The sequence below is a fragment of the Styela clava genome, chromosome 12 (assembly GCF_964204865.1).
Source record: "Styela clava chromosome 12, kaStyClav1.hap1.2, whole genome shotgun sequence".
In the NCBI taxonomy this organism is placed as follows: domain Eukaryota; kingdom Metazoa; phylum Chordata; class Ascidiacea; order Stolidobranchia; family Styelidae; genus Styela; species Styela clava.
In genome coordinates this window covers 14,444,011-14,471,994 of record NC_135261.1, presented here as the reverse complement: position 1 = coordinate 14,471,994, position 27,984 = coordinate 14,444,011, and the positions used below count along the sequence as shown (strand labels likewise).

The 27,984-nt window shown below is 35.6% G+C and overlaps 3 protein-coding genes across 3 annotated transcripts in view; 2 read left to right on the top strand and 1 right to left on the bottom strand.

The window, feature by feature from the left end:
* The window catches only part of LOC120329618 (uncharacterized), a 68,777-nt gene extending 49,623 nt beyond the window's left edge, over nucleotides 1–19,154 (bottom strand). The window contains exon 1 of the mRNA XM_078118617.1: nucleotides 19,070–19,154. Coding sequence (XP_077974743.1) covers nucleotides 19,070–19,154 — 85 coding nt within the window. The remainder of the gene's footprint in view (nucleotides 1–19,069) is intronic.
* LOC120329614 (uncharacterized) lies at nucleotides 833–25,176 on the top strand. Its single transcript, XM_078118703.1, has 5 exons — nucleotides 833–1,313; nucleotides 22,931–23,103; nucleotides 23,434–23,468; nucleotides 23,655–23,789; nucleotides 24,000–25,176. Exons 2-5 carry the CDS (start codon nucleotides 22,931–22,933, stop codon nucleotides 24,212–24,214), a joined length of 558 nt encoding a protein of 185 aa, XP_077974829.1. The 5' UTR covers nucleotides 833–1,313; the 3' UTR covers nucleotides 24,215–25,176.
* Nucleotides 25,177–25,848: 672 nt separating this feature from the next.
* LOC144430375 (uncharacterized) lies at nucleotides 25,849–27,343 on the top strand. The gene is made up of 2 exons (XM_078118295.1): nucleotides 25,849–26,254; nucleotides 26,418–27,343. Exons 1-2 carry the CDS (start codon nucleotides 26,152–26,154, stop codon nucleotides 26,813–26,815), a joined length of 501 nt encoding a protein of 166 aa, XP_077974421.1. The 5' UTR covers nucleotides 25,849–26,151; the 3' UTR covers nucleotides 26,816–27,343.
* The last annotated feature ends 641 nt before the right edge of the window (nucleotides 27,344–27,984 follow it).

The following is a 27,984-nucleotide window of genomic DNA, read 5'->3' as shown; positions in this document are numbered from 1 at the left end:
TGAATATAAAATAAGCCGTGCCGGAATGTCGAAATGAAACGTTTGTTGTTGCAGAAATTCATTTAGGTTATAAGATAATCCAAAGAAATTGTTTTGAAGTGCATGAGGAAGTGAGAACAGGTACGAAGTTATAAGTCGCATAGGACATTCCAGGTCAATGCGTAGATTGAGTTTATCTTGAAAGAATATGATGAATAAACAAACAAACCTATTGGTTTATAAATGAGTTTAAGTTAGAGATAGAAGGTTCTGCTGACAAATACACACCGTTCGAGTAAATTTGTTATTTCAGTTATTTCGCTTATTACAAATAATTTTATTGTCTGATTCGGAATCGGAATTTAATTTTGATTTTTTAAACCAATTTCAATTTACCCAAATTCAGATTTTTGAGTATTAGTCTATTAAAAGCTATACTTTTTCAAAGATCTGTGTCTTTATGTGTTTTATTGGACAATTAAGATTATGATATACTGGTACACAGCAGGTGAAGTTTAAATATGTTTTGGATTATACATATATACTAATTAAATTGTTACTTATGCAGAGTTTATATCTAGAGTACTAATATATGAAAAATACCTAGTCGGTACCTTCAACACTTTACCGTTTATGTCTACCGCCTTTTGAATGCAGCTGAGTAGTGACTAATAATCACCTTATGTTATGACTACCTAACATTGTCTTAAACTCGACAACGTAGTATATATACAGTATAATAGCAAATACCTTTGAAAAGTTCGCGAATAAAACAAAGAATATTGTTTCATTGGATAAAATTTGTAGTAACTTTATATATTTTGCTTATCGAAATTCACCTATAATTTAAAAACTACGTAAATGCAAATTATAGGGAAATTCGTGGTTATATAAAAAAAATTGTGTCATCAATGACCTCTTAGCTCATATTGTTTCAAAATATATCGGTCGAAAGTTAAATTTGGCCAAGCATTCATCTGATGCATACAGCATTGAGTGATGAAAGATGTTCATTTATATACCCGTTCTTAGTGGTACTTTAGGACACAGAGAGCAGTTTAGAATTAGGCTGTACATCAATACGTCTAATTACTATAATGTGTTAAAATGGAATCTATAACATCTATACAACAACAAACCCATGTGGTCTCCAATCGTGATGGTAGTATACATTCAAAAACCGGAAGCTTTAGAAAAAGACAACTTCAAAGACAAAATATGTCGTTCAAAGAAGAACCGGAATCCGAAAGTCAAAACTTTTCATTTCCTTCTGCTATATATGAAGAACGAAACGCAACTGAAAGACATGGATACCAAACGGAATTATATGGAAGGTTAGATGTTTCGCAAACCATTTTCTCTTATTCGAATATATCTGGCCTTACTTTGTTTTAACGTCACATCTCAATATCCAGAAACGCCTAAAATTTCTCCTGATTTAATATGAATAAGTATGTTTGTTCAAAATTTGAAAGATATTACAGATTATCATCCCTTGTGTCGTCATTAAACTTATTTTGTCATCAATGTAACAATTGTTCATACACTGGTAAAAATATCTAAGAAACTATTGATGTTCTAAACCTCACCTATATATAAATGAATATGCAACGGGTTATAACGGATGGCTAGCATAAAACGGATCCAAACTAGTAGGGGAATCGATTAGGTAATAGATTAAATTTTATAGCACAATACGTACAAGCAAGCAATGTGCTATTTTTGAAAATGAATAAAAGGCACTCTACAATCGGCCCATCGGTATTTGAGAAAAATCAAGATGGATAGAGTTCAATCATCGAACTGTTATCATTTCTCTTCAAAAAACATGAATCATAGACAAAGCGCCCACTGATTTGGTGACAGTATACGGACTCGACTCGAATTTGCGAAATACAATGCAAAACTAGTTGTCGAAAAGTTTGGATCGATAGATGCATTATCACTGAATAACAACAAGTTGAGGGGAAAGGCAATTTACTCTCCATTGTGCCCGAGTTCCGGCTCTTCTTGGTCTTTGTCCATTTTGAGTTTATTTTAACTCGATATTTTGTGTAACAAATTAAGCAAATTACTGACTGGAACTTGTTGATGAGAGACTTGATATTAAAGTTAATCATGAGCTACAACGTTTTGTTTGGGTACACCTCGAATCTAAATCTGGAAATATTATTGATTCTCGAATATATTCCATATTGGGCCATGGGTCGAAAGAAACCATAATCTTACACAAAATATACGGCATCTCTAGGTTTCTGAGCACTTATTGTATCAAACACTCTCCAATTGTGCCCTGTAGGACATGTCCCACTGAACCCCGGTCCATTGTTCCCCATAGGAAGCAAATATTTTCAGACCATCCCTCGGCGAAATTCGGAAGGCTCATCCACTCGCCAACGTTATGAATATTTTACAGTGGACTAAAGCTGAAAAATACCAGACGGTGGTTTGTCATGTTAAAAGGCTAAAGTAGAAAAAAAAAACTGGAACGGTGAAATTTTAGTTTCAACCTACCTAAACCAATTTCACCTCATAGCTTGCGCCGCTCTACCCGTCCATTGTCCGTTCGCGGGGACGTTGTAACTCACCGAAAGGCGGATTGAAACATCGAACCGCGGACAGGATTGCGGATATAGTATCAGTACGAGAGCTGATTTTCCACTTTGCCCCATGTCCCAACGTGCCCCATCTTCCCCTGCAATATTGGTTATAAGCACACTGAAATTTATTTATAGCACATTTGATCTGTTTCTGGAACTGAGCAAAAGCATGTGCCGGCCACGGAAATGAGATGATAAAATGTCCTTCAAACTAAAAAATCTATTTTCACGGTGACTAACCCCGAACAACAGTAATTTTTCAAATGAAACTTTACAGCACCTATGGAATCATTTGTACTATTTTTATTACTTGACAATTAACAACCTCCGAAAATATTTCATCTAAAGATTTAGATGAAAAATACCACTAAGAAAGAAATTCTGTAAAAGAAGTTGAAATATTATTAAATCTTAATCAGTGCTGGGTTCAAAAATTTAAAATTGGGTTTTCTCTCGTATCGCCCCACCATCAACAGGTTCTACGGAACGCCAAATATAATCGTAATCGTTAACTACGGTGTTGCATTTGTTTAACGTCTAAAACAAGAACGCTTTCATTCCAATAACGAGCTCGCACGAACCCGCTGAATCGTACCACGAATCTTAATTGTAATTATATTTTCGGGTTTTCCCAAGATATATTGCTTCGAGGTCCTACTTTACAATACTAGGTTTCAAAATCACAACTGAAAGAATATTATTCTAGATATTTCAATATGCTTTGTATGAATAAAAAAAAAGCGTAATGCTTATAAAATGAAATAAAAACAACGATAACACGCAGCAAGTTTTCAATATTATGACGGTATACAATTGGCACGAATAAAATTTAAAAGAAAACTCAGTCACGAAGGAGAAAAATTTTGTTTCATTCCCGAAGCTAATTTTATTTTAACCATAATATATATATTTACTCATTACTTCGGACTAAATTAATTCATAACGATGTCAATAACGTTCGGGATAAAAGCTGTCAATGTTCATATATCTCAAGTTTAGTAACGTTTCATGTCAGACATCTTTGTATGTAAAATATATTGTGGACAAAATATTAAAACTTGTATATATATTTGGGTCGTGAAAACAATTCCTCGCATAATTTGATGAAAGACATTACAAGGTCTGGTTCAGATTATAATCAAAGGGGTGAAGGGCCCTTTTTAAGCCAAATAGAACGATGATTGGACATTAGAGCATTACTTGAACTATTCACTTAATTGCCGCTGTATGGAGTATCGTTACAACATTTACGCTGGCGCTCCCAGTACTGTTATTAAGCTTCATGACCATTATCAAGAGTTGTAAATATGACAGGTCTCAAACTTGTTTCGAGATGCGTCATTTTTCTCACCAATGAAGTGTTGAGGCACGTTGGCTTAAAACTTTGATGGTTAACAACAGCAGCAGTCAAGGCAACTTTTTTAAATAAATCCATTTCTTCAATTTGTTCTTGGTTCTTACAGGACCCGATATTTAACCTAGAACTTTGCTGTTTACTTATAGTAGGACACTTTCTAGTTCATTTCGCACACTTTTCATCAGTGTTCCTCAAAATCCCCTCATTTCCTGGAAACTTAGCCGATCTTTCGTAAACCAAAAGTCATCGATAATTAAATAGAATCAAATTCTTGAAAAAAAATTTTTCGTAAATATGAAAAGTATTTTAAACAAAGATATGTTTCGGATTGTGATATAACAAATCCCTGATAATATGTAAAGCATTAATAAGCGATCCTGCGGCATTGCGACAAATTTTGTTACTTCGTCCGAGTGCTCGACTTTCATTTGATGGCTTTCAATTATTCCCACTTTCACGATGAAGCGATCGCATCAGATTATACAAAAGTTAAAAACAATGCGTTCCAGGCCTGCCGAAATCTACGTTACTATTCTAAAAGAAACATTCTATTATAGCCTATGTCTGAATATTTATTTGCTACATTGTTCTATAATAAAATGAGTAGATAATTAGTCCTAAGAACCATCAGATAATGTAATATTTGCGTCGTTGCATTATTTCGTTGAGAAGTCGGAAGCACTCATAACATCTGAGCATTGAGAATCATTTAGCATTGAGTCGATGTCACGTTCAAATCAATCAAAGTATTCCTAATGCCATAAAGGTATTTTGCCGAGAGGTATGGGGTTGGGTGTACACTTCGATCCACTGAATCTCTGCGAGATGTTGACTATGTCAATATTAACATTGTGTTTTAAGATAAGCATAAACCATATGACGAACCACGGCCTCTCGTCCCGTTACCATTCCATGTCGGGTATGGGATTAGTTAGTTATTTGTCTTCGGTACCATGGACTTGATGGTGGATTATTGGGATTTGTTCAAAGATAATGGTTTTAAAACAATTGTTTTAAATCAATTTTTTTTTTGCCTGTTTTGTTCAAAATGACTGTACTATTTGATTTTTTTGTATTAAATAGGTTGAAGGAAAATGGATGTAAAAACTTGCCAAGCGCTTCTTATTTGCAATAAATTCTTCGAAACGGCGCAAATATCGATAACGGCTCATACACACCTTCTCAAGCTTTAGTTCAGTGCGACCGCAAACGTGGTTGGCGCAGTAAGACGTAATCGATAAGGTATTACGTGAGCGACCCTGCGACGAAACCACCTTGCGAAAATTGAAATGTGATTTCAGTTTGTAAAATTTTGAAGACTCACTTCAACCTTAAAAACAAAGTATGCAAAGCATAAATTAACCGAACAGGATTAATTAACCGTAATAATACCTTTATTTTATGAGAAAAATGTCAATACATAAACTCGAAATCCTTATTATGGCGTTATAACAGATTAGTTGTAGCGTCTTTGCATCAGAGGACTCTTACAATTAGCATAGCCTAGGCCAGGGCTACTCAACTGGCGGACCGCGGTCCGAATCCGGCCCTTCTGAGTATTCGATTCGGACCGCGCATAATTCTTCATTCTGAATCATTAGCCCCACTCTTAAAATTTTATTTATAAAACTTTTATAGATTTAAAAATATATATGAAAAGAACTATAACGTCATAACAAACAATTTTGATTAGCTAATAATCATTGGTTGGCCGAGGAATAGCGTGTTTAAAGATGCCGAAATATAATTTCTGGAAAGTCCAAAATATTTTTGAAGTTTTGTATGCGGACCTTCGGTAAAAATAGTTGAGTAGCCCTGGGCCCTAGGCTAGTGCGTCTCATCGTTTAAATCAGTAGATTGCCGCCGATGTAAGTTTATTCTTCATTATCGTAACGCACTCGCTTTGCCGAAGGCTGCCTTTCCCTAAATCAATTTTGTAGTAGGCTCGTGAGCTAATTTTCATGATTTTTCGTCTCAAAATGTCTCTCTGGTATCTCGGATGAACATTCCGGGTAAAATCTTATGACTTTAGTTTAGATACCACCGTGGCGATGAATGTACGCAATAAAAATAAAAGTCAAAACAAGAATTTTTACTTACATTTTTGAAATTATAATTTCGGCAGCGTATGCAGCTGTTCGAACGCAACGTTTTGACGTAGTTTAGCGGCGATGCAGGGGGTAATTCAATGAAAAGTACAAAGAATAAAGAAAAAAATTGTTATAAAACATGATGTTTTTTTTTTAGAATTGATAAAAAACAAAACCCTACTGGAGGAAGGCGTATCCGATCAGCGATTACGTGAATCACCCTACGGCGGCGAAGATTCCAGCAATCCTCTCGCACATAACTATCCCCGCATGGGATTCGAACCTGCAAACTCATACAGAGTAATCAGAGATGCGATGGCGAGCGTATTCCTAACGCTTAGGACGATTAGTAACTCACCCAGTGTCTCACGGGGGATTTTACTTGGCTCATCCGTGAAAAAAATTGCTCGTAGAAGTAAATGCTGTCAAATATTGAGGTCATAAAACTGCCTTTCCTAGCTTTACTGAAAAAAAAGAGAAAAACAGATTGAAATACATGACAGACGATAAAAATAAATTCAAACATGTGTCACTGGCAATAACAGCCATAAATGGACATAAAAGAAGCTTTAGATAGCTAGGTGATGCTTCTCGCGCGTTTGAACGACATTTTTTTCATTAGCGGTTCCAATAAGGGCTCAGATTTGTGAAAGACATTGGGATTCGAATAATACCGCGCGGGCCACTCGAAAACTTTCGGCGGGCCACGGGTTGGACCACCCTAACCTAGATGGTCAACAGCAGCAGCCAGAGCAACTTTATTAAATTTATTCATTTTTTCAAATTTAGTCCTGATTATTATGGGACCCTATACTTCACCTAGAACATTGCTGTTTACATATAGTAAAGCACTTTCTAGTTCATCTCGCACAATTTTCCCTCAGTGTCCCTTAAAAATTCATTATTTGGAAACTTCATCGACTTTATGTAAACCAAAATTCCTAGATAATTGAATAGAATTAAATTCTTTGAAATATGGAAAGTAGGCTATTCTAAACAAGGTATATCGAACGAGCATTAAAATCGGTGACCCAAAAGCAATTATGTTCAATATGTTTCGAATTGTGATACAGCGAATCACTGATAATATGTAAAGAAATAATTAGCGTACCTGTGGTATTGCGACGAATTTTGTTATTTCTCCCGAGTTCTTGACTTTCGTTTGTTGGCTCTCAACTTATTTCCACTTCCACAATTAAGCGATCACATCAGATTATACAAACGATAAAAATAATGCTTCCCAGGCCTGTCGAAAGCATAGTTCTTTAGACTACGTCTGAATATTTATTTGACACATTATTCTATAATAAAATGAGTAGATAATTATAAGTCCTAATAACCGTCAGATAATATAATATTTTCGTCGTTGCATTATCTTGTTGAGATGTCGAAAGCACCCATAACATCTGAGCATTGAGAATTATTTAGAGGTGAATTAAATCAATCAAAGCATTCTTAATGTCAAGAAGGTCTTTTGCTGATGGATATGGTGTTGGTGTATACAATTCGATCCACTGAATCCCTGCAAGATATTAACTATGTTTTTATTGACATTGTCTAATCCTAACGGTTTGACGCATGCGCGACGTTTCAGACGTTTTGCAATGCTGTGTGTATACCATGAGGTCTGGAATGTTTGTTATGGTCTTGCTTGAAAGGAAATCTTATTCCCCACACAACGATATGAGAATGAACCTTACATGACATTTAGAAGTGATAAAATTTCGCTTACATATCACGCGTGTACTTCCCGCTGCGATATAAAAACGTCGCACAACAAGAAAATGATTCCATAAACCTTGGCGTTGCGCGCTAACCAATAACAAAAGCTAGTATGATAAGGTCTTATTTTGAAGGTCATTTTATATGCTACATAACATAGGAGAGTGGACATCTCACAACGTCAGGAAGTTATAAAAATATCGAGTCGTTTGATCGCAGCTGCCTCACCGAAAAAAAGTTAGGCGTTTTATCTCGCAAATTCTCCTTGTCTGACGATTATAAGCTTTTATGATTCATAATAAATGTTTTATTATGACTCACAAAAGCTTTCAACGCGATAAAGCACAAACAAACAACCGATCGATCTATCAAGCTTAGCCTGGCCTGATTCGATGTGGTGACTTCTCAAACGGAAAATTTCCAAAACGATTGAACGACACGCGCTAACGAAAAGCGTTTAGTACCATATGAAAGAGAAAACCGATGTGCAGTCAACTGTATAGTTACATTTCAGCTTTACAATAGCTGTAGACGTCCAACAGCTGATAGAATGAGAGAGTGTAAATATTTTTGTTATTTTTTGACGTTACGAGAGACCTCTTGAAAGAGGTGTTTTAGTTTACGGTCCTCCAGTGACATCTAGCGTATAGTACTCTAAAATACCTTTCCAATGGTATATAATTATTGTATATTGGGTAAATTTTGGGGGTCGTATGACATTAATAAAAATGTATTTAAAATTGGGCTCGATTGGGCGTCTGAATCAGGTTTAAAATAAGACATGTTTGATATTTGTATGAAATAATCAACAATGAGTACGATGCCATTTTACGTAACAATATATGATCATGGCAGCTGTTCTCTTGTGCTTGTCTGATTTCCTTGGCAGCACAATACTCAAAATCACATTTCAAAGTTATACCTCGATTTCAGTTAACGCATTTGCTGTAACTTGAAACAGTTAATTTACAAATAAGATGCTTTACTCGTTTTCATAAACTTACGGTTGTGTATGAATAAAAAGCTAATTCGTTTCTTGCCATTTCCATTACAATCAATACAAACGATGTATGTTGAATAGTCGGTTGCAACAATGATCTCCGTGTCACCATTCAAGATTCACCAGATTCATCTGTAACCGTAAACACATGGATTATACAAACGGTTGTGTTACGACCATAGTGATCACAGTCGAAGTCACACTATATAGAAATATTGAATCAATCAGATTATAAAATGTTATTTTTTAAAACTGCCTTCGTTATCTAATGAGTTGCTTGGTGTATTAGATATCAGATATTGCTTTTTGCTAAAAATGGATTCTAGTGCATAGTTACTTTTTTAATAAATCGAATATTCTAGTTTTCCGTCCGTTGGCCCAATATCACATTTTCACATACTTATTTACACGCAAGGCTGTATTCACGAAAAAAGCTCATTCTTCAGCTACCCCTGGATGCTGCTTTCGAACATGTATATAATTTGTGTACTTATTTGAAATGCCTCATGATAACTATAGATTTGTAAAACTTAATCGCCGTGAAATCCTGATGGATTCCTTTTGAAAATAACACAAAACCTTCCTGCGCAACTGCTGTGTCATGGACGTGAGAAGAAACTCGAGAGTCGGCTTCTCTATGATCTGCGTCTTCTGTATTTATAGAAATAGTTCCAATTTACAATAATAAATCGGGTAGTGTTTAACAACTGATAACTCACGAATTCCTCGATATGTGTTGTTTCCTTGGTTTTGAAAAGTGCGACCACGAATTCTTTAGGGCCCAGGGATGGCCATTTCCGAATACTAAACTATTCCGAATACATTCTAAAATAATGTTTTCGAATCTGGAATTCCGAATACATTCTAAAATCGAAAATAACACATTTTTGTTTTAGTTGATTAAAACCCAGTAAATTAGGAAATAAGCTTCAATAGAAATATCAGGATGAAGCCACAGACCAACAGTATATGTACACAACGTAATTGATAGTTTATAGCTATTAATAAAAAATAATAGCAACTTGTGACACAGTCAGTTCATTAAAATTATTCACTTTGTACAAATGACCATATGAAAAGATAGCCAAGGAGTTGTCGGACGTTTTCTATCATTGGTACCATGATATAACGATAATAGTCGAGTCAATTGACAAAAATACTACCTGTATTCAGATAATTGTGTATATTTTCTGAGAGTAATAAAATTTATTGGCAATACAGGCAACAACAATCGAAAATCCATTATGCCTTTAAAAATTCTAATATTTAAGCCCAGAGTATTCTACTACTTACCAGTATATTTATTGTTATTATGTGTAACATATTGTTGTGTTTGGAGTTAGAAATAAATTAGTAGAGAATAGATGACCACCACTGCCAGCGCGCAGCCGGAATTTTCAAAATCGGAAATTCTCATTGCCGCCTGTAACACCCACCGCGATTCCGCGCTCGTTAAAAGAGCCGTCTTGTCAGCGTATAATGATCATTCTGTTACGTAAAATATTCAATCCATGACAACTACGAGATTCTAAAATATCTTTGTATATTAATTTAATGTGTCCAACATAACTCGGGGTTGCTTCTTCTTACGTCAAAAAAAAACATTACTATTCGGTCCACGGCGATCTGTGACCTAAAATTACGAGATAAACTGCTTGATGTATTTAATTTTAATATGTATTTTTGCAATCTTGCCAACTCGTTATTGCCGTTAGAAAAATCTCAAACAATTATATAAAATCCTGTTAAGTGTAGAGAATAATTCATTTCATACAATGAATATACATATAAAGTTTAGCAGTAAATTAAAAATACATATTCATCGCCGCGATTATGCCACCTGTTAAAAGAGTCGACTTTTACAACAAATAATATAACAACGAATATATATTTTTCTGTTGTGCAAAGTGATGAATTCGTGACCAACACGGGCATATTTAAAATGTCTTGCTCTGATTAATTTAATTGTCTTCAATTTAAACTGCGGTTGCGTCGACAAAATAAAATCCTCACCACTCTTATATACCATTGCAATCCGCGGCCATAAAAATAAAAACGTGAGGTAAACTGTCCGATTAAATATTGTTTTTATCCGTATTTTGCGAATTCGGCAAATATTTAGATGTACTTGTTAACAGTGACTCCGCTCGATCGAAATGCTCAGAGTAAAATATCTCAGAGTAAAATTTATTTCATCACAATAAAATTGATTGAATATACCTCAGATTAATTATAATATAACATCCTCACAACCAGGGAAGAAGTCGCGTTTCAAACCTTGTATCGTGTTAACCCGAAAATATTTGACGGCAATTTAAAGTAATGGATAATCAGGCAAATCCCGCCCTCAGTGACGATACGTTCCTAAACGCTGACCAAACATAATGTGTGCCAGAGGCACACGAAATTTTGTGATTTTCACTGCCTAGAGAAGCGTTTTTTAAATTTTCGCGGGACTATATAAAACTTATGTTGTTTACGGTTTTGTTTTCAGTATTTTAAATTGCCGCTTTTCAATCAAAAAGTTGCGTTGTCTTTAGAAACTCGCCGCCGATGAACGTATTTACCAGATTCACAATTCCGTGCGCGTACAAAAATAAAATAAATGTTATCGTTATCGTGGAACAAATTTGTGGAAAATTTTCGTTTTAGAAAAAACAACACAAACTCGCCGCCGATGAACGTATTTACCAGATTCACAATTCCGTGCGCGTACAAAAATAAAATAAATGTTATCGTTATCGTGGAACAAATTTGTGGAAAATTTTCGTTTTAGAAAAAACAACACAATCGTAATAGCGTTTACGGGCCTAAATAACACGTTACGCTGATGAGTGATAAAAACAATCGCGCGCAAGTTTCTATCGAGAATGTTTTCATTCAACGGAAACGTCTTGAAAGCGGCGTCGAAAATGTGTGACGTCACACAATTATCCGATATTCTTATGAACGTGAATTCCGATATTCGAATAATGAGATATTCGAATACATTCGAATACTTTATTCGAATTGGCCATCCCTGCTTTAGGCTCAGATATATGTTCGAAACTATAAATAACGTGTAATAGACTGCTTGTCAAAATACAATTATGAAGCTGCTTTAGATTCATTTTATATTAAGCTTTCTAAAACAGTGTTTCTCATTATCTACTCAAAAAGAAATAGCAGGTGAAATTCACTTAACTAATGTGCTTCGCAGGGTACACCCAAAATTTATTTATCTGCACAATCGATATGCTTTTGTGCCCTAAAGATACGAAAGATACCAATCTGACGATGAAATCTATTAAAACAAAGTTAAATATTATCGGATATCAATTAAAATATATTTTTGTCATCACCCAGAATTATCAAATTGCCATAGTTTCAATCATTGTGAGATTGAGCACGCATTGCAGCACCATATTGCAACGAGAACACACACTTGTACAAAAATGAAGAGTGCTCCCGAAGTATGCGAACCAAGATGGCGGACATCGGAACGTAACATGGGTAACAGGTTAGGGTTAGGCCATAAAATTTTTCCAATTTTCCTTATTTTAGTCCTATTATCAGTTCGAAGACTAGCCAAGAGCCTCCCGTAGTATTTATGCCTAAAATGATGGCCTAATCACAACCTAGTAGACATATCACATTCCAATGTCCGCCATCTTGATTCGCATACTTCGGGAGCCCCAAATGAAGTAAGTTTAATTTTAAACATTGTTTACCCTTGGACTTCTGTTTGTGTATGATTATACCAGAACGTTACAGTAGTCTAAGACGCTTTGTACAAAAGTTGTTCTCTCCCTAGAACACTGGTTTTCAACCAGTCGGCCATAGCTGGTCCACAGGAACATTTTGAGGTGAGCCACAACCTATTAAAAATTGCTAGAGTTGCTGATAAAGTTAATTAAATTTGATGGTAGTAGCAATGGATGATGCTGCTTTTTGTTACAGGGTGGTAATTTTTACCTAATTATTATCAAAAGGAAAGTATCAATTTTCGCAGAAAAAATTTCATGTTTTTCGTGAAGTTTTTCAAGAAAATAGGTTGAGAACCATTGCTCTAGATTCTAGAATGTGTTGTATAAGCCAGGGGTTCTCAAACTTTTTGTGTTGCGGAGCCCTTGAAAAAGTTGACTATTATTCACGGAGCCCCAAAATAAATGTTAAAATTGTTACTTTCCGAAAAATATTTTTGAGTAAGTCAAAAGTAATGTACTTATTTTAAATGCTTAACCTCTTTTAATAGGGTTAATACAAGTCATAAATGAATCTAAATGTAAAAGATGAATTATATATACTAAAGCTGTAAACTTGATACTTGATACTTGATACAAACATATTAATAAATTAGGGGTCGGATCTTTTACCTTTAGATATTTTTGAAAGACTCAAAAGGCCGCTAATAACGTACTAGATTGCATTTTGTTACGATCGCCGATTGTTTTCGTCAGCATGGCGGTGTTTATTCTCCCTAAATCAAAAATTTTCCTCGACATATACATGTATGATGTATTGTTCCACAATGACGACGAGTATTGCTTTTTTGTTCTCGTGGGGAATTATGAGTTCAATGTGAAAAACATGTTACCATATTATAGTCACCGGAGACGAAATGCTAAAAATAATAAATAATAAAAGGTAAATCCGCAACTCAAATTTCTCGATTGAAAAGCGGCATACTGAAATATTAAAACTAAAACTTAAAATGGGAGATAACACCATAAGTTTTGTTTCAGCAGACTCACGTCAGATTAAAAACACGTTCATAGACATTGTGAATCAAAAATTTGGTGTTATGTTGGGTTTTCTTTGGTTATTCGTCGTAGTAACTGCGAAACCGAAACACAGTCAATTGTGCGCGCGATGTACCTATTTTTCCATTTTGAAACTACCGACGGAGCCGCATGCAATGAAATAAATTTCCATCTTTCGTATTTTGCCCCGACCTCTTGTTTTGTAAACGGCGACATCTTGCTCGTGAGTGCGAAAGAACAAAACCAAGCTTGACAAATCCCAAGATCGCAAAAATACGACTTCAATTTATGTATAGTTGGCAGTTTTTCGCGTATTTTATGTTATTTCAGAATAGTAGTCTTTCATTTCAGTAATCCTAATAGTAAAATTAGCCAATTCAGTATTTTAAAAAGTAGTCGAATAACTTGCGGAGCCCCTGGGTTTCTCTCACGGAGCCCTGGGGCTCCGTACGGAACACTTTGAGAACCTATGGTATAAGCTAAACTATCTTTGTGATGTTGTAGACAGACCTGTATACGCTGCGCAAAATTGCCTTGGTCCATTGGTTTTATGCTGAAGCGCACTTTCTGCTACCTGGGCATGTCAATAACAAAAATATCGTTTACAGGGGCACATCGGGTAGTCTTGCAGAGAATGTCACACCCAGTGCGCGGCATGTGTAGCCATTTGCGTACGAAATGTTCCGGACGAACAAGGAAACGAATATCGAACGGTGAATATGGAACATTATGTGACGGTGCTAGCGAAGTGCTGAATATTATTTGAACGACGTCGATGATTAAGATGATTAGTGGTTTCAGCAAAAATTTTTGTAAACAAAATTAGATAAATTTTCTCGAATTTCGAAGAAGTAACTAAGAAATTTAAGGGATTTGTTTCTTAGGTCACTCTGTATTTCGCCTTTTCTTTTCGAAGTATTTCATCCTTTTAACTTATATATTTAATACAGTATATTGCTTCAAACAAAGTTTTCATTTCAATTTCTTAACTCTTCAGGTCACAAAGACTTGAATACAAAACTTGCCTCCGACCAGTCCACATTCTTCTTTGGTGTCAAACCACATTTGTCATGAATGAACGAGGTTGATTGACTATGGGCATCTATAGCCATGCACAGTTATATACACTAATACAAATAGGCTGCATTTCAACTTAAATATTTTGCAGTTTATACAACCTTCCGCCAGCAATACTTCCAGGATCATATCGGCTGATGTGAGTCATTCCATATAGATATCCGACGGGATAGGAAATGACGTTTCCAATAATACTTCATGATTTCTTAGCTTTGTTTACAATCCTCTACCATGTACTCGTATATATCTGCACATTTTCAATGTGTACTGTTGTAAAGTTTCAGGTTCTTTGGAGAATAAAAGGGGCTAAATATAATTCAGTAATAAAATAAAATTTATTCCGAAGTTAGCACCTCTTGAAATTGAAGATTAAGAAAAAGTTAAAGTAGGAAATATGGATCCCAAAGATCTCGATGCCCACGGAATTATCCGTATATATTCTTCTCATCGTTTTATAAACTACCGCTCATCAGTATATTTTCCAAAAGAATATTATTTTCAAACATTTTACTATGATTTGAAATAAATAAATAAAAAAAATGCTCATAAAATTAAACGAAAACGAGAAACGACAACATAGAAATATCAAAATTAATAAACCACAAGTTGAGTAACGTTTTATCTCGAAAATATATGTATGTCAAACACATAGTTGACGAATTGAATGATTTATATGGGTCGTGAAAACAATTCATCGCATAAATTGATGAGGGATATCACAAATTAGTATCAAAGTAGTGAACGTCTTTTTTGACCAACCAATATCTGACCACCAAAAGTAAATTTAAATGAGGACTTCACCTGAACGAATCATTGGATTGACGTTGTACGAAGTATTGCTGCCACATTAGGGGTTGTGCTCCCGTGACCGCAGTCAACCCCAATTACCGATTTCGCAAAAGTCATGAATATGATTAATCTAATACGTGATTTGTGGTGCAGCCTCTTACTCACCGATGAAGTGTGGCTTCACCTATAGCCTATTTTATAGATAGCGTAACAGAGCGAAAGCATTGAGGCACATTGTTTCAAAACTTGGTTGGTCAACAGCAGCAGCCGACCAGGAAAGTTATTACATTTATTCTTTCATATTACTCCGAGTCTACGGACCTGATATTCCACAAAATGTTTTACTGTTACCTTTTAGCGGAACAATTCTTAGGTAATTTTATAAATTTTTATACCAACGTACTCTGCAAAGTCAGAAGAAATCGATCGCAGTCACCTAAATGCTCGCAGAACCGAACGACTTTTCATCACGTAGGCCCCAGAGTCCCATCCTAAACTCTGATTCACGTTTTATAATTATGTACGATTATTACAATTATATTTCTCTTTCAATCGGAGCTTTTCTCCGTGTATATAGATAAAGAGCAAAACAATATTTTGATATAGAGCATAACCAGATAGAAGATTCTCAACGATCGAGTAAAATCCCATCGCAGTCACTTCAAAGATCGCAGTATAGACCCAAACCTGCATGACCCATTGTTGCAGAACAAAGAAGGGCGTCTCAAATATGTTGCGACACAGTTGTCTCACCTGTGGCATGTGTCTCATTTGCCCCCCCCCCCTCCCAATTGTACAACGTGCCACAATTTTTCGCTCAAATTGTCCCACTTTTTCCATGTGCCCCACTTGTCCAATTTGCCGCCCGGAGTGTCCCACTTGTCGGACGTATCCCACGTGTCCCGCTTGGAAAATGAGGCACTACATATATATATCAATTTAATATGTTCTGGAATACCTGTTCGTCAATCTGAAAAATGATCACCGTAAACATAGTTCGCAGATACTATTTAATACTGTTTGTCTCCTACAATTCAAATAGGAAATAAATATTATCTGAATATCAGTATCGAAATATTTTTATAAATAGTAATTACAAAAGTTCAATCAGGTATAATTTACTTATACGCCAATTTTCATCACATTGGTACAAGTATGACACGAGGAGCAACTGGGACACGTGGAACACGACATATCCAAGACATCGAGAAAAGAACCCTGAAGGTCTGCGTAATACAAATACAAAATAGATTCATTACTCACGAATCCACGATTATGATATCGTTAACACTATAGGCTCATATCAAATTGTTCCCATTTCTAAAACCCAGACGTTCATGGTGCAGCTCTTTTTCGGTCCTACTGATTTCAAGCGCTATAAGCTTCTCAGCGATATATTCAAATTCATACTTAATTCCTGCTGTAAAACTTTTATTGCACATCGTTCCGATTTTGTTTCTTTTTTCATATTCGTCGCCACTTATCCTGCCATCATACTCACATATTTACCTGATTTTTTAAATTTTGAAATACATAAATTATATCAATTCGAAGCAAAATTAGGACTAATATGATAGCCCTGTAGATGGAATCAGTAAGCGTATGGTAATATTTTTCAAACGATTCCGAATTATTGAAGATTACTTGTGGCTTGTTCTAAACTACACTTTTGATCACTTTTCAATTTATGTGTTTTTGCAACCTCCTTTTAATAAAAACTTTTAATATGTCAACAGTATGTATTTTAAAACAGGATGTTTTTTCCCGGCAAGTTCATCGGCGTTTTTTCAGAATTGATAATAACCGAAACCCTAACTGTGTGCTATCAAACTCCTCCGTTATGACGTTAGCCGCCGTTATGAGGCCATAGACTTAACAAACATCCAGCTGTTCAGGGTTTGAAATGAGCAGAGGACTTCTAACCAAGTTCGGTTGTTAGACGAATACCGGTACTACGAATAAATAGGAGTTCGGAAAAAAATCATGAAAATAACGGATATGCCGTCAATACTTTGTATTTTGCAATTTGCTTTTAACATATTAATATTAGAAAAATATTTGGCGGGCCGGTAGCAACGTTGCCGGCGGTTGAGAACCACTGGTCTATATAACGAGAAACACATGCTTCTCATTCGGGATACACAATTGTTATACAACAATGGCAATTTAAATGTATATATAAAGTCACACCACAATGGTAATATTCTAAAACCTTCCATAGAATAGCTTCCCCTTTATAAAGTTCCTAATGCGCTCCTGGTTTTAACCGCTTTGTACGGTGTGGTTCGACGGGAGCTTACAGAAAAGAGTAGGGGTTCGACAGACTCACGAAGGTTAAGAACCACTGGTATGAGGCCAAATCCATCTATAGATAAAGCAGGTGAGGCCTCTCTCAATTTGGTCTCGCCATGTAATTTGACATCATTTTGTTTGACAAAATTATCTGAATCAGTATATATATTCATTTTCAGTGACCATTCATCTCCCCCAGTCAAAACGACTGCCTGAATGAATTAGCAGTGGAACAGCATTGACTTTCGATTACAGCCATGTTCAAGATGAGATATTTCACATCCATACCGGAAAAAAAGAAAGCAGATAAAAACGTATCGCGTGGACGGGCTGTTTTTCACTTCAGTCTGTACATGCCCGTTCCTGCAATATATAACCCATAATTGTTCTCAGCTGAAATTGAAGTCACGCACACTGCGCAGTATGATCCGCCAACCATCCAGCCGAACAGTTCAATTCTAATAGATTCCGATTCCCGTTATTTTTCCCAGTGCCCCACTCCAGCGCATATTCACGTGGGTTTCCCCACATGGCAGTGCATTCGAATTTCGTTACAATCGAATAAAAATAATTGTTAGAGCTCAGTTGATTTTACGTTGCTTTTTTAAAAAATGAGATATAAGAATTTTGGAAAATCATTGGAACTTGTTCAAAGTACAAAATTTAAAAATAAAGAAAAATTTTCAATTGTCATCGACAATAACAGGCGATTCCGTACACATCTGCTTTTTAAATTTTATTCTTCTGTTTTGAAACCAAACCTTGATTTGAGCTTCCCCGAGTTTCAATTTATTTGCCAGTGCTGTTCTATCATCACCAACCAAATAACGTTGTTGTGAAAATTCTTTCCCAAATTTTTCAAGCTGTTTGTTGGTGAAAACCGTTCTGATTCTTTTCACATTAGTGTGTGATCTACTCACGATGATAGATTTTTAGGTCCTGGGCAATAGGAGAAAGCGTAAATGACTCGTTCATGTCCGGACGAAACTGTTTATATTGTGCCATTGGCCAGTGCCTTGAAGTCATGTTGTTAAAATCGGGGTAATTGTAGTGCCACCAATCATTCTGTCGTTTTGAGAGATGACAGACGGAATGATATCTACCTGAAGTTGAATCGGAAGATTCATGTGGTTCATAAACACTGAAACTGCTGGGGTTTGACGACTCTTAATCAAAGTTGGATATAACTTCAAAATCAACCGATGTATTAGGATTGTTGACAGACGATTCGCTTGACTTTGTTTGTTTTGATGGATTATATTTTTCGTCTTCCCTTTCGTTGTCGAGAATTGCATCAATCGTAAACCTGGTTCGCTTTGTGTTTTTCTGTAAGCTTGCTGTTGGTAATATTTCCCCGTTTGTTTTATTGCTATCTGATGGACCAAAAAAGGGCCTTGTTTCGTTTACTGGACAAAACATACCTTGGAATAGGGGGAAACGACGTTGAACATAGTACAATATTGGTGCCTGAAGAAATACGTATTGGTCAGATTTCTTATGTACCATGCGGTATACTTTCATAAAGGAATTCTGATGCTATCTGTAGTGACCTCGGATTGTTCAAGTGTATCGACGCGATAACTTGCACTTTTTATCACACTAAATATTGCGTATTCCCGAAGGGGAGCGGTCGCCCCCCAATAATTTCGCAAAAAATTTTTACACATGTTATTTCCGCCTTACAAAATTATCATGTTCGAAAAGTGCGATAGTCGAGCACGATTAAACGGTTGTTAGTTACCGATATTATAACTGCTTTCTTACAATAATGTAGACCAACGCGCTTTCGGAGCACCTTACATTTTCGTGTAACATGCGCACCCGCACGGGTAATACTCCGTCTTCAAACGCACCGCCGATCACGCGCCACGGTTTTGCACAACTAATTACAATTTAATACGGTTTTCTTATTGTCAAAATATTTCAATAGTGTTATTGTTGGCACTTGCGAGAGAAGTGAAAGAGGCAAACTTTCATTACAACAATTATTCATTATCGCTAAAACATTAAATAGATTTAAAGATTTAAACAATTTTCACCGCTGGACGTATCTTTTCACGTTTTGGGTTTCGTGCAAGGCCCAGCATAATTTGCGGGCAAATATCAAAGCAATTACTATGTCGACACGCTTATTCGACTTTTCAGACCACAGAAACTATCTGAAAAAGATATCCCCCCCCCCTTGGAATTTTTTTAAAAACTGAAAAAGTCGTCAATAACGCGTTCAATTGCCTTTTGCTAAAATCGCCGGTTGTTTTCATCATTGTGACCTGTTACGTTGGCGTTTATTCTCATTGAATCACATCTTTTTTACAAATTTGTGACACGATGACTATGATAATTATTTTATATTTGTACTAGCACGGAATTATGAACCCGGCAAGTTCATCGGCGAGATTCTAAAGACAAATGAAGGAGTAAAATCCGAGATCTATATTTTTCGATTGAAAAGCGGCAATATAAAATACTAAAAATAAAACCGTAAACAATATAAGTTTTGTTGAGGCCCGCGACAGTTAAAAAACGCTTTTCTAGGCATCGAAAATCGCAAAATTTCGTGTTCCTACGGCACACATTATAGTTGGTTTCCGGTTGGCCTTCAAAAACATTTCGTTACTATCGAAACACAGTTAATTGTGGGCGGGATTTGACTTTTTATCCATTACTTTTAAGTTGACGTCGAAAATTTTCGTGTTGACTTTAAACAAGGTTGAGTACGCGACTTTTTCCCGGTTTGTGATGATATATGAGATAATTAAAGTATATTCGATTAATTTTTATTGTACTGAAATAAATTTTACTTCGTGAAAATTGACAGAAAATATACAGATTTTTCGAAAGGTTTTATTTTTAAAAATAATCCGAGTGGCAGCATTGCGATTGAGCGGAGTCAGTGTTACAAGTACATCTCAAATTTATCGAATTCGCAAAATAGCAAAAATACGGATTAAAACAATATATAAACGGGCAGTTTACCACACATTTTTATGTCCGCGGACTGCCGTATAGTGTTTTAGAGGGGCTCTTGTTTTGTCGACGCAACCGCAATTTTAATTGAAGACAATTAATTTAATAAATCGAGACATTTTAAATGTGCCCGTATCGGTCTTTGATTGATTACTTTGCACAAGTGAAAAATCATTTTTCGTTGAAAAGTCGTCTCTTTTAACAAGTGGCGTAATCGCGGCGACTGTTCGGCGTGGATTTCGAGGCGGTGAATTTGTATTTTCGATTTACTTGTATACTTTATAATTATTTTCTTTGTATGAAGTAATATTGTACGTTGAAGTAATATACGGGATTTTATATCAGATATCGAGATTTTTGTAACGGCGATAACGATATCGGAAGATTGCAAAAATACGTATCAAAATTAAATAGATCTGGCAGCTTATTTCATATTTTTATGTCCACAAATCGACGTTGTATTTAGTTCACGAATATTTTTATTTTGACGTAAGAAGTCGCAACCGCGAGTTACGTTGCACACAATTAAATTAATAAATAGGGACATTTCAAAATCTCGTGGCTGACATGGATTGAATATTCTACGCGACAGAAAAATCATTATACGCTTAAAAAGGCGGCTCTTTTAACGAGCGCATAATCGCGGTGACTGTTACAGACGGCAAAGGGAATTTCCGACTTTGACCCCCCCCCCCCCCCACTTTTTTTTTTGAAAATCCTGGCTGCGCTCCTGAACTCGTGCCTGTTTGTTTTCGTATTAAATTATGAATAAAAACCCTGCAAAGTCATTGCGTGAATCCTGAATGTTATTTCGAGTTCAAATGATGATTTAATAAATCGGCAATAATGGAAATTCTACTAGTCAAATCATCAAATGATAATTCCTTGGTAAAATTTAGGAAAAAATTCGCACAATAGCTTACCTTGTTTTGCATTTCTGATTTTATGAAACGGCGTTAGTGCGCTTTATGCAGAACTAGGAATTGAAACCCAATATGACTCCTCCAATTTGTCGTTTCTGTTTGTTAGCAAAAGCCGTGGGCTTATATTCAAGAAATTAGTTCAGTGACGCGCAAGTTCCGTGTCCAAGCAAAGCAGCCTAGGTATGCTAGGAGAATGACATCGACAGGTTATTGTTACGTGACAATACACGGCGCGGTCTTTTTCGGTAGGCGATCCAAGTTCGCCCCCCAAAATTATGGAAAGTGTCCGCCCCTGGTTACCACGTATTTAAATGAAAAGATGTAATTCCAAGCAACTAGAAAAGTCCGGCCTCTATAACAGATACGGATGGACTGTAGAGAATGACATGAATATATCCATCTCATTTAATATTATGCTATATCGTACGTTGTTCGGCTCCTAATTATATTACTATATTACCAATAAAAGCTTAGATACAACAAATACTTCATAGCCTAATTGTTTATCATCCAACAAGATGGTTTATTTTGTTTTGCTTTTTGTATATACGGTATTTATTGTCCTTAGACAAGTTGAAACACGAGTAGATAAATGAATGTACCAACCTATCGAACGTGAAGTGCTAGTTACACAATTTTAACTCAATAGATCTACCGTAAATAAAAAATATATATAACTTGTATTTGAATACTTGCGTCCTTCAGTAAATTGCATTGTGGAAGATAAGATCAAATGTCATTATGAGCGCGGCGATTCCGTTAATTTTGCACTTTTTACAGAATCACGGCACAGGAAGCTTTGTCAGTAATTTAATATCAATTTTGTATAGGACAAATAACCAACCTATGGAAGAAGTTATGAAGTTCACTCTATCAAAATGAAACTGTATCGTCAATTCGTTTTAGTTTTACAGTTGTTCAAGTTTTGTAGTTTTTTTTTTTTTTTTTTTTTGAAGGATTGCACTTATAGAATTATATGCTTTGAACGTCAGCTAGATGATTGAATTGTTTTGCTAACTTCTTGTTGTTAGGACTGAAATTGAGTAGCTAATTATGGTAAAGTTGTTTTGAGGTCATTCAATACTGTTAAATGAATTTTTGTACAGAAACATACATTGTGGAATATCAATCAGCATTGCTTTACAATAGAAAGATCTTGTATCGTTATTTTAGTTTTCATGTTGACGTATATTTACAAGAATGTAATGAATATCATAATTTTTTTCAATATAGTCTCCATTGCCGCATTTGTCTTCCTGGGATTCATAGCCATTTAAATATGTATAATATATTTGTCACTATTGGCTCGAGTGAGGGCTTCGAGTAGAGCTGCATTAATTCCGAATTTAATCTTCTTTCTTACTGTATATTTATCTTTACACATAAATTAAGATGACGAAGACTTCCAATACTCATGAAGCTTCCAATACTATCATGGCAGAAGCAAATCCACCTGAAGAACTGCGGCTGGCAGCAGAGCCACGAGTTATTAACAATGTTTTCCACATTGGTGCAATAAATAATGAATACCATCATCATCATGGAGATATAATACATAATCACGTGTAAGTGATTCAACACTCCTAAAATATTATTATTTTTATTACTTAAATTACAGGCATTTCATGCGGATGTTTGTAAACCGTACTAGTTGCCTAGTATTTCCCACCAAAGCTTCGCCGTTTTAATTTTGAATTCTGGATTTCGATTAGGACAATACCAGATGTATAAAAAGTTTGAATTAAAAAAGTATTGTTTTAACGCAAAAAAAGCATATTTAATACTCTACTGATCAGCTTATATGCAGATTTCCCAAAAGTTATAACATATATGATGTAACATTGATGCGTAATTCAAGGTCGGTTATGTAACGATTCTTGTACTTGATATTCCAGATCTCCACCTGCTCGCGGCATAGCTACTCAACTGGGTAAGTTATTGTACTATAAATATATCAATAAGACGGAAATATCCTCAAAAAAATGTATTTGTAATACTCAGGTGATTTGAATTTCCCAATCAAACCTATCTACCGATATTTATCCTTATAATTTGTTGCCATGAACAACGGCTGTTCAGGGTTGAAAGTAGGAATAACGATTCTCCATGGTCACAGAAAGCCAAACTTCTGGTGGAGGCACAGAAACGATGGACAGATATCAACTCAACGAAATGGCTGATAAGGGACAAGAAGCACTTTTACATGAAAATGAAGAAGCGTCCAAATTTATCAGCATATACCGGAAAGAAGGTACAGAATAATATGCTCCAATTTTGTATATTTTTTTCCTTGTCAAATCGGAGGTTCTGAATGAGTTCTTTTTTTGAGAAATAGACATTTATCAATATTAATCAACGTGCTATATGCCAAAACTCTACTTTTTGATTGGTTAGATTTAGACTTCGTGCTTTATGCTTGTTATAAAATGTCAACATATATCTTCAACTTTTTATTCGACAGTGGTTGCAATACCGGAAGAAATTAAAGACGATTGGGCCAACGTTTTATCAGTAGTTAGTAAAACATGGGAGACACTCTACAATAAAATATTGGTAGACATTCGCGACAAGAACATGAAAGGTGGAGACAGAGTGAAAAATGCTCTGGCTTCAATATGCAAACATCTGAAGACGCAAAGTTTAGAAGAACTTGTAATAGAAGATTATTTTTTGTGACAATTTGTCGGTAAAGTAAAAGATGTAATGAACATGGGGAGTATATTAGCGGAAAAACAGTTGAATATTCTTTCTATCATCTGTTTTTATGTTGCTGCAAAACTGCATCACATCAGTACAAAACGAAATTTCTCTGTTCTGGGAATAAAGGAGACTGTAGAAAAAATAACATCAATTATTAAGAAAATCACCAAAGAGGACAACATGATGGAAAAAGTCATTCACTATTGTATTCTACCCCTCCTGCTGGAGATGTCTGAGTTGGTACCATGCGTTGCAGATGCAGAGCCAAAAGTGAAATTTATTAACGAAGTCTGGTGTTTATATAACGTCGCTCTCTGCTATTACTACTGTGATATTCGAGAGAAATCTGTGACGGTCAACTTATCCGTCACTCAACTTATGGAAAAGGAATATAACAACGACGCAGTCAAACGGCGAGTATTCGGACATTGTCATCACAATGCTTCACTTGCTTACAGCGAAAACAATCAATTTGGTGAAGCAATTGAACATTACAGGGTGGCCGTCGAGTCTTATGAGAAAGCCACTGATTGGGCCAGTGAAAACCGTATGAATGAAAAAGTCAAACTCACGAAAGAATATCTGAGAAGAGCAGAATACGCAAAAATTGACATACATATAATTATATACATGAAAACACGTTTCTCTTGTTCTATTACATACAGTTCAGTGTTAATGAATAGACTGCTAATAACCAGAGTAAAGTGTAAAAAAAAGTTAGACCAGCGCCAAAGCTCAAGTAGCTGGATGTGGTAATTTTGTTTTTTCGTCCTTGCTCGGAATTATTCACAAAACTTAATATTTATATTCAATATACTTTCTAATATTTTGTGTTTAAATGAAAAATGCTATTCAGAACAATGTAGATGATTGCTTTGTATACAAGTGTAGGTGATGGCGAATCTAACTTCAGAATGTGCTATATCTTTGAATATACACGTTTTGCTATTCAAATGCATTAGCAGTTTTATACAAATAAAAATGAATCGAAAATTGCTCGGTTTAACAGTTTATGTGTGATGCGTGGTTCTTCTATTACGGGGTCTGTTTATAAATACGCTACAATTATTGAGGCCAAAAGACTGCTGCAATTTCAGGGATTGGCAAATTAGAAGGCGTGCCAGTACGGAATTTAGATTGATCTTGGAGATTTGGACTTCAGTTATTACATATATATTCTGACTTATTTTTCTTCCAAAAGAAATATCTTATTGATTATCTTATACTCTTACTTTTGATAACAGCATTGGTTTGCTCCATAACCGTATGTATTGTATCACAATCTTGTAAGGTTTTACACTGGTAATGGAGTAGGGAGTTCTAATGATTATGAGAGTATGGTATCGTAACATTGGCTAGGGAAATTTGTAATTATCTAACAACAATGTGCTATTAACACGACCTTAGTAATGATGCTTCCAATACCATTAAGAAGCGACTATAGTACTTAATTAGGTTAGGACGCGATATGATAAATGATTTCCCACGAAACACTTTGATCCCGAAATGACGGTTCATTTACCTCAAGGCTTCTCAACGTGGTCCAAGTGGACCCACAGGGGTCCACAGCGGGAACTCAGGGGGTCAACAGATAAAGTGCTAATTAAATTAAATAAGTACAAGTTGTTGCTCTTCTCGTGTGTTGTTTGATAAACTGAAATGAACGGAAGAGGAAATGTTAGATTAGTGCTTTGATTAAAATTGGATCATGATGTTAGTTACAAAGTTCTCACTGAGACTTCTTTTAGTCCTTTATCAATAAATGTAACTTGTTCCCAATCCCAATCAAACCTATCTACCGATTTTTATCTTTATATTTGTTGCCATGAACAACGGCTGTTCATGGTTGAAAGTAGGAATGACGACTCTCTGTGGTCACAGAAAGCCAAACTTCTGGCGGAGGCACAGAAACGATGTACAGATATCAACTCAACGAAATGGCTGATAAAGGACACGAAGCACTATTACATGAAAATGAAGAAGCGTCCAAATTTATCCGCATATACCGGAAAAAAGGTACAGAATAATATGCTTCAATTTTGCATATAAATTGACATTTATCAATATCAATCAACGTGCTATAAGTCAAAACTCTACTGGTTGATTGGTCAGATTTAGACTTCGTGCTCTATGCTTGTTATAAAATGTCAACATATATATTCAACTTTTCATTCGACAGTGGTTGCAATACCGGAAGAAATTAAAGACGATTGGGCCAACGTTTTATCAGTAGTTAGTAAAACATGGGAGACACTCTACAATAAGATAATAGTAGACATTCGCGACAAGAACATGGAAGGTGGAGACAGAGTAAGAAATGCTCTGGCTTCAATATGCAAACATCTGAAGACGCAAAGTTCAGAAGAACTTGTAATAGAAGATGATTTTTTGCGACAATTTGTTGGTAAAGTAAAAGATGTAATAAACATGGGGAGTATATTAGCGGAAAAACAGTTGAATATTATTTCTATTATCTGTTTTTATGTTGCTTCCAAACTCCATCATATCAGTGCAAAACGCGATTTCTCTGTTCTGGGAATAAAGGAGACTGTAGAAAAAAACACATCAATTATTTAAGAAAATCACCAAAGAGGACAACATGATGAAAAAAGTCATTCACTGTTGTGTATGATTTATTTATTATTATTAGTATTATTTCCTTGTTGTTGACAGCTTCCGCTTTGATTTTGCTAACGTGTGCTATGCGAAAGTTGCAGTATTTACAAATATTACGGTAACGTTATTCACGTTTACGGCTGATCCAGCTTGATCAATTTCAATCCATAAGTCACATTCAGTTGAATTCATTTAAACTAAGATCATCGCGTAGATAATATGAAATTTGATACATTGTAATATGAATAATAATAGAATGACCCCTCCTGTTTTAGTGCAGGGTTTTTGCGTATAAAGCAGTGTTTCTTAACTTGGGTTCGATCGAACCCCTGGGGTTCGGTGAAGCTATTCCATGGGTTCGACGAAGGTCCTCTGAAACAGTTGTATATTATGGGACTTTTCCATTACCCAGCGTACTAATTATCCAAAATGATCTGTAGTTTATACCAGATATACAAGTTTACACGTTTAAGCAACTCGTAAAATAGCCGCGTGTAGCTTCGCGTAGATAGTAGATACACGTTTTATTGGATCTGTCAATGACTGTTACACATGTTTTCTTTCAATACAATTCATTGAGAACACATTGCCACATATGGGTGTCTTTCTCGGTGATAGCGTTTTGCGATGCTTTCTGCTTGTGAGCCCAAGATATCTTAGGTATTTATGACAAACCTAGAGTGTTTAACTTTCTAAATATACGTGCTCCCGTCAATGACTTGCAACTTTTAATTTTGGCCGCGAACGACAAAAGTTTGCCTACCTCTGGTTTAGACTTTAGAGTCAGTGAAGATATACATAATATACAGTCAACCCGATTCAATCGTACGTCGACAAAACATTATTGAAGGCATTCGTAAATGTAGGCTGGAATCTCAATTTGCCCTTTAATTCAGCGTATAGTCCCGAAATTGAGCTTAAATTATCTGCAACTTAATGAAGTTGCAAAGGACGCAGTTCGTACGTAATCTTTGGCATCGCTTTTACTATGAAAAGTTGAAAAAAATACTTTATACGGACCAGAGCACTATTGCTTATTTCGGATCAGCATCATATTGTCACAAGAATCACGACATGGCCAATTATTAAGGGCATCAAACGGCTTGTTAAAATTTAGAAAACTGTCATTC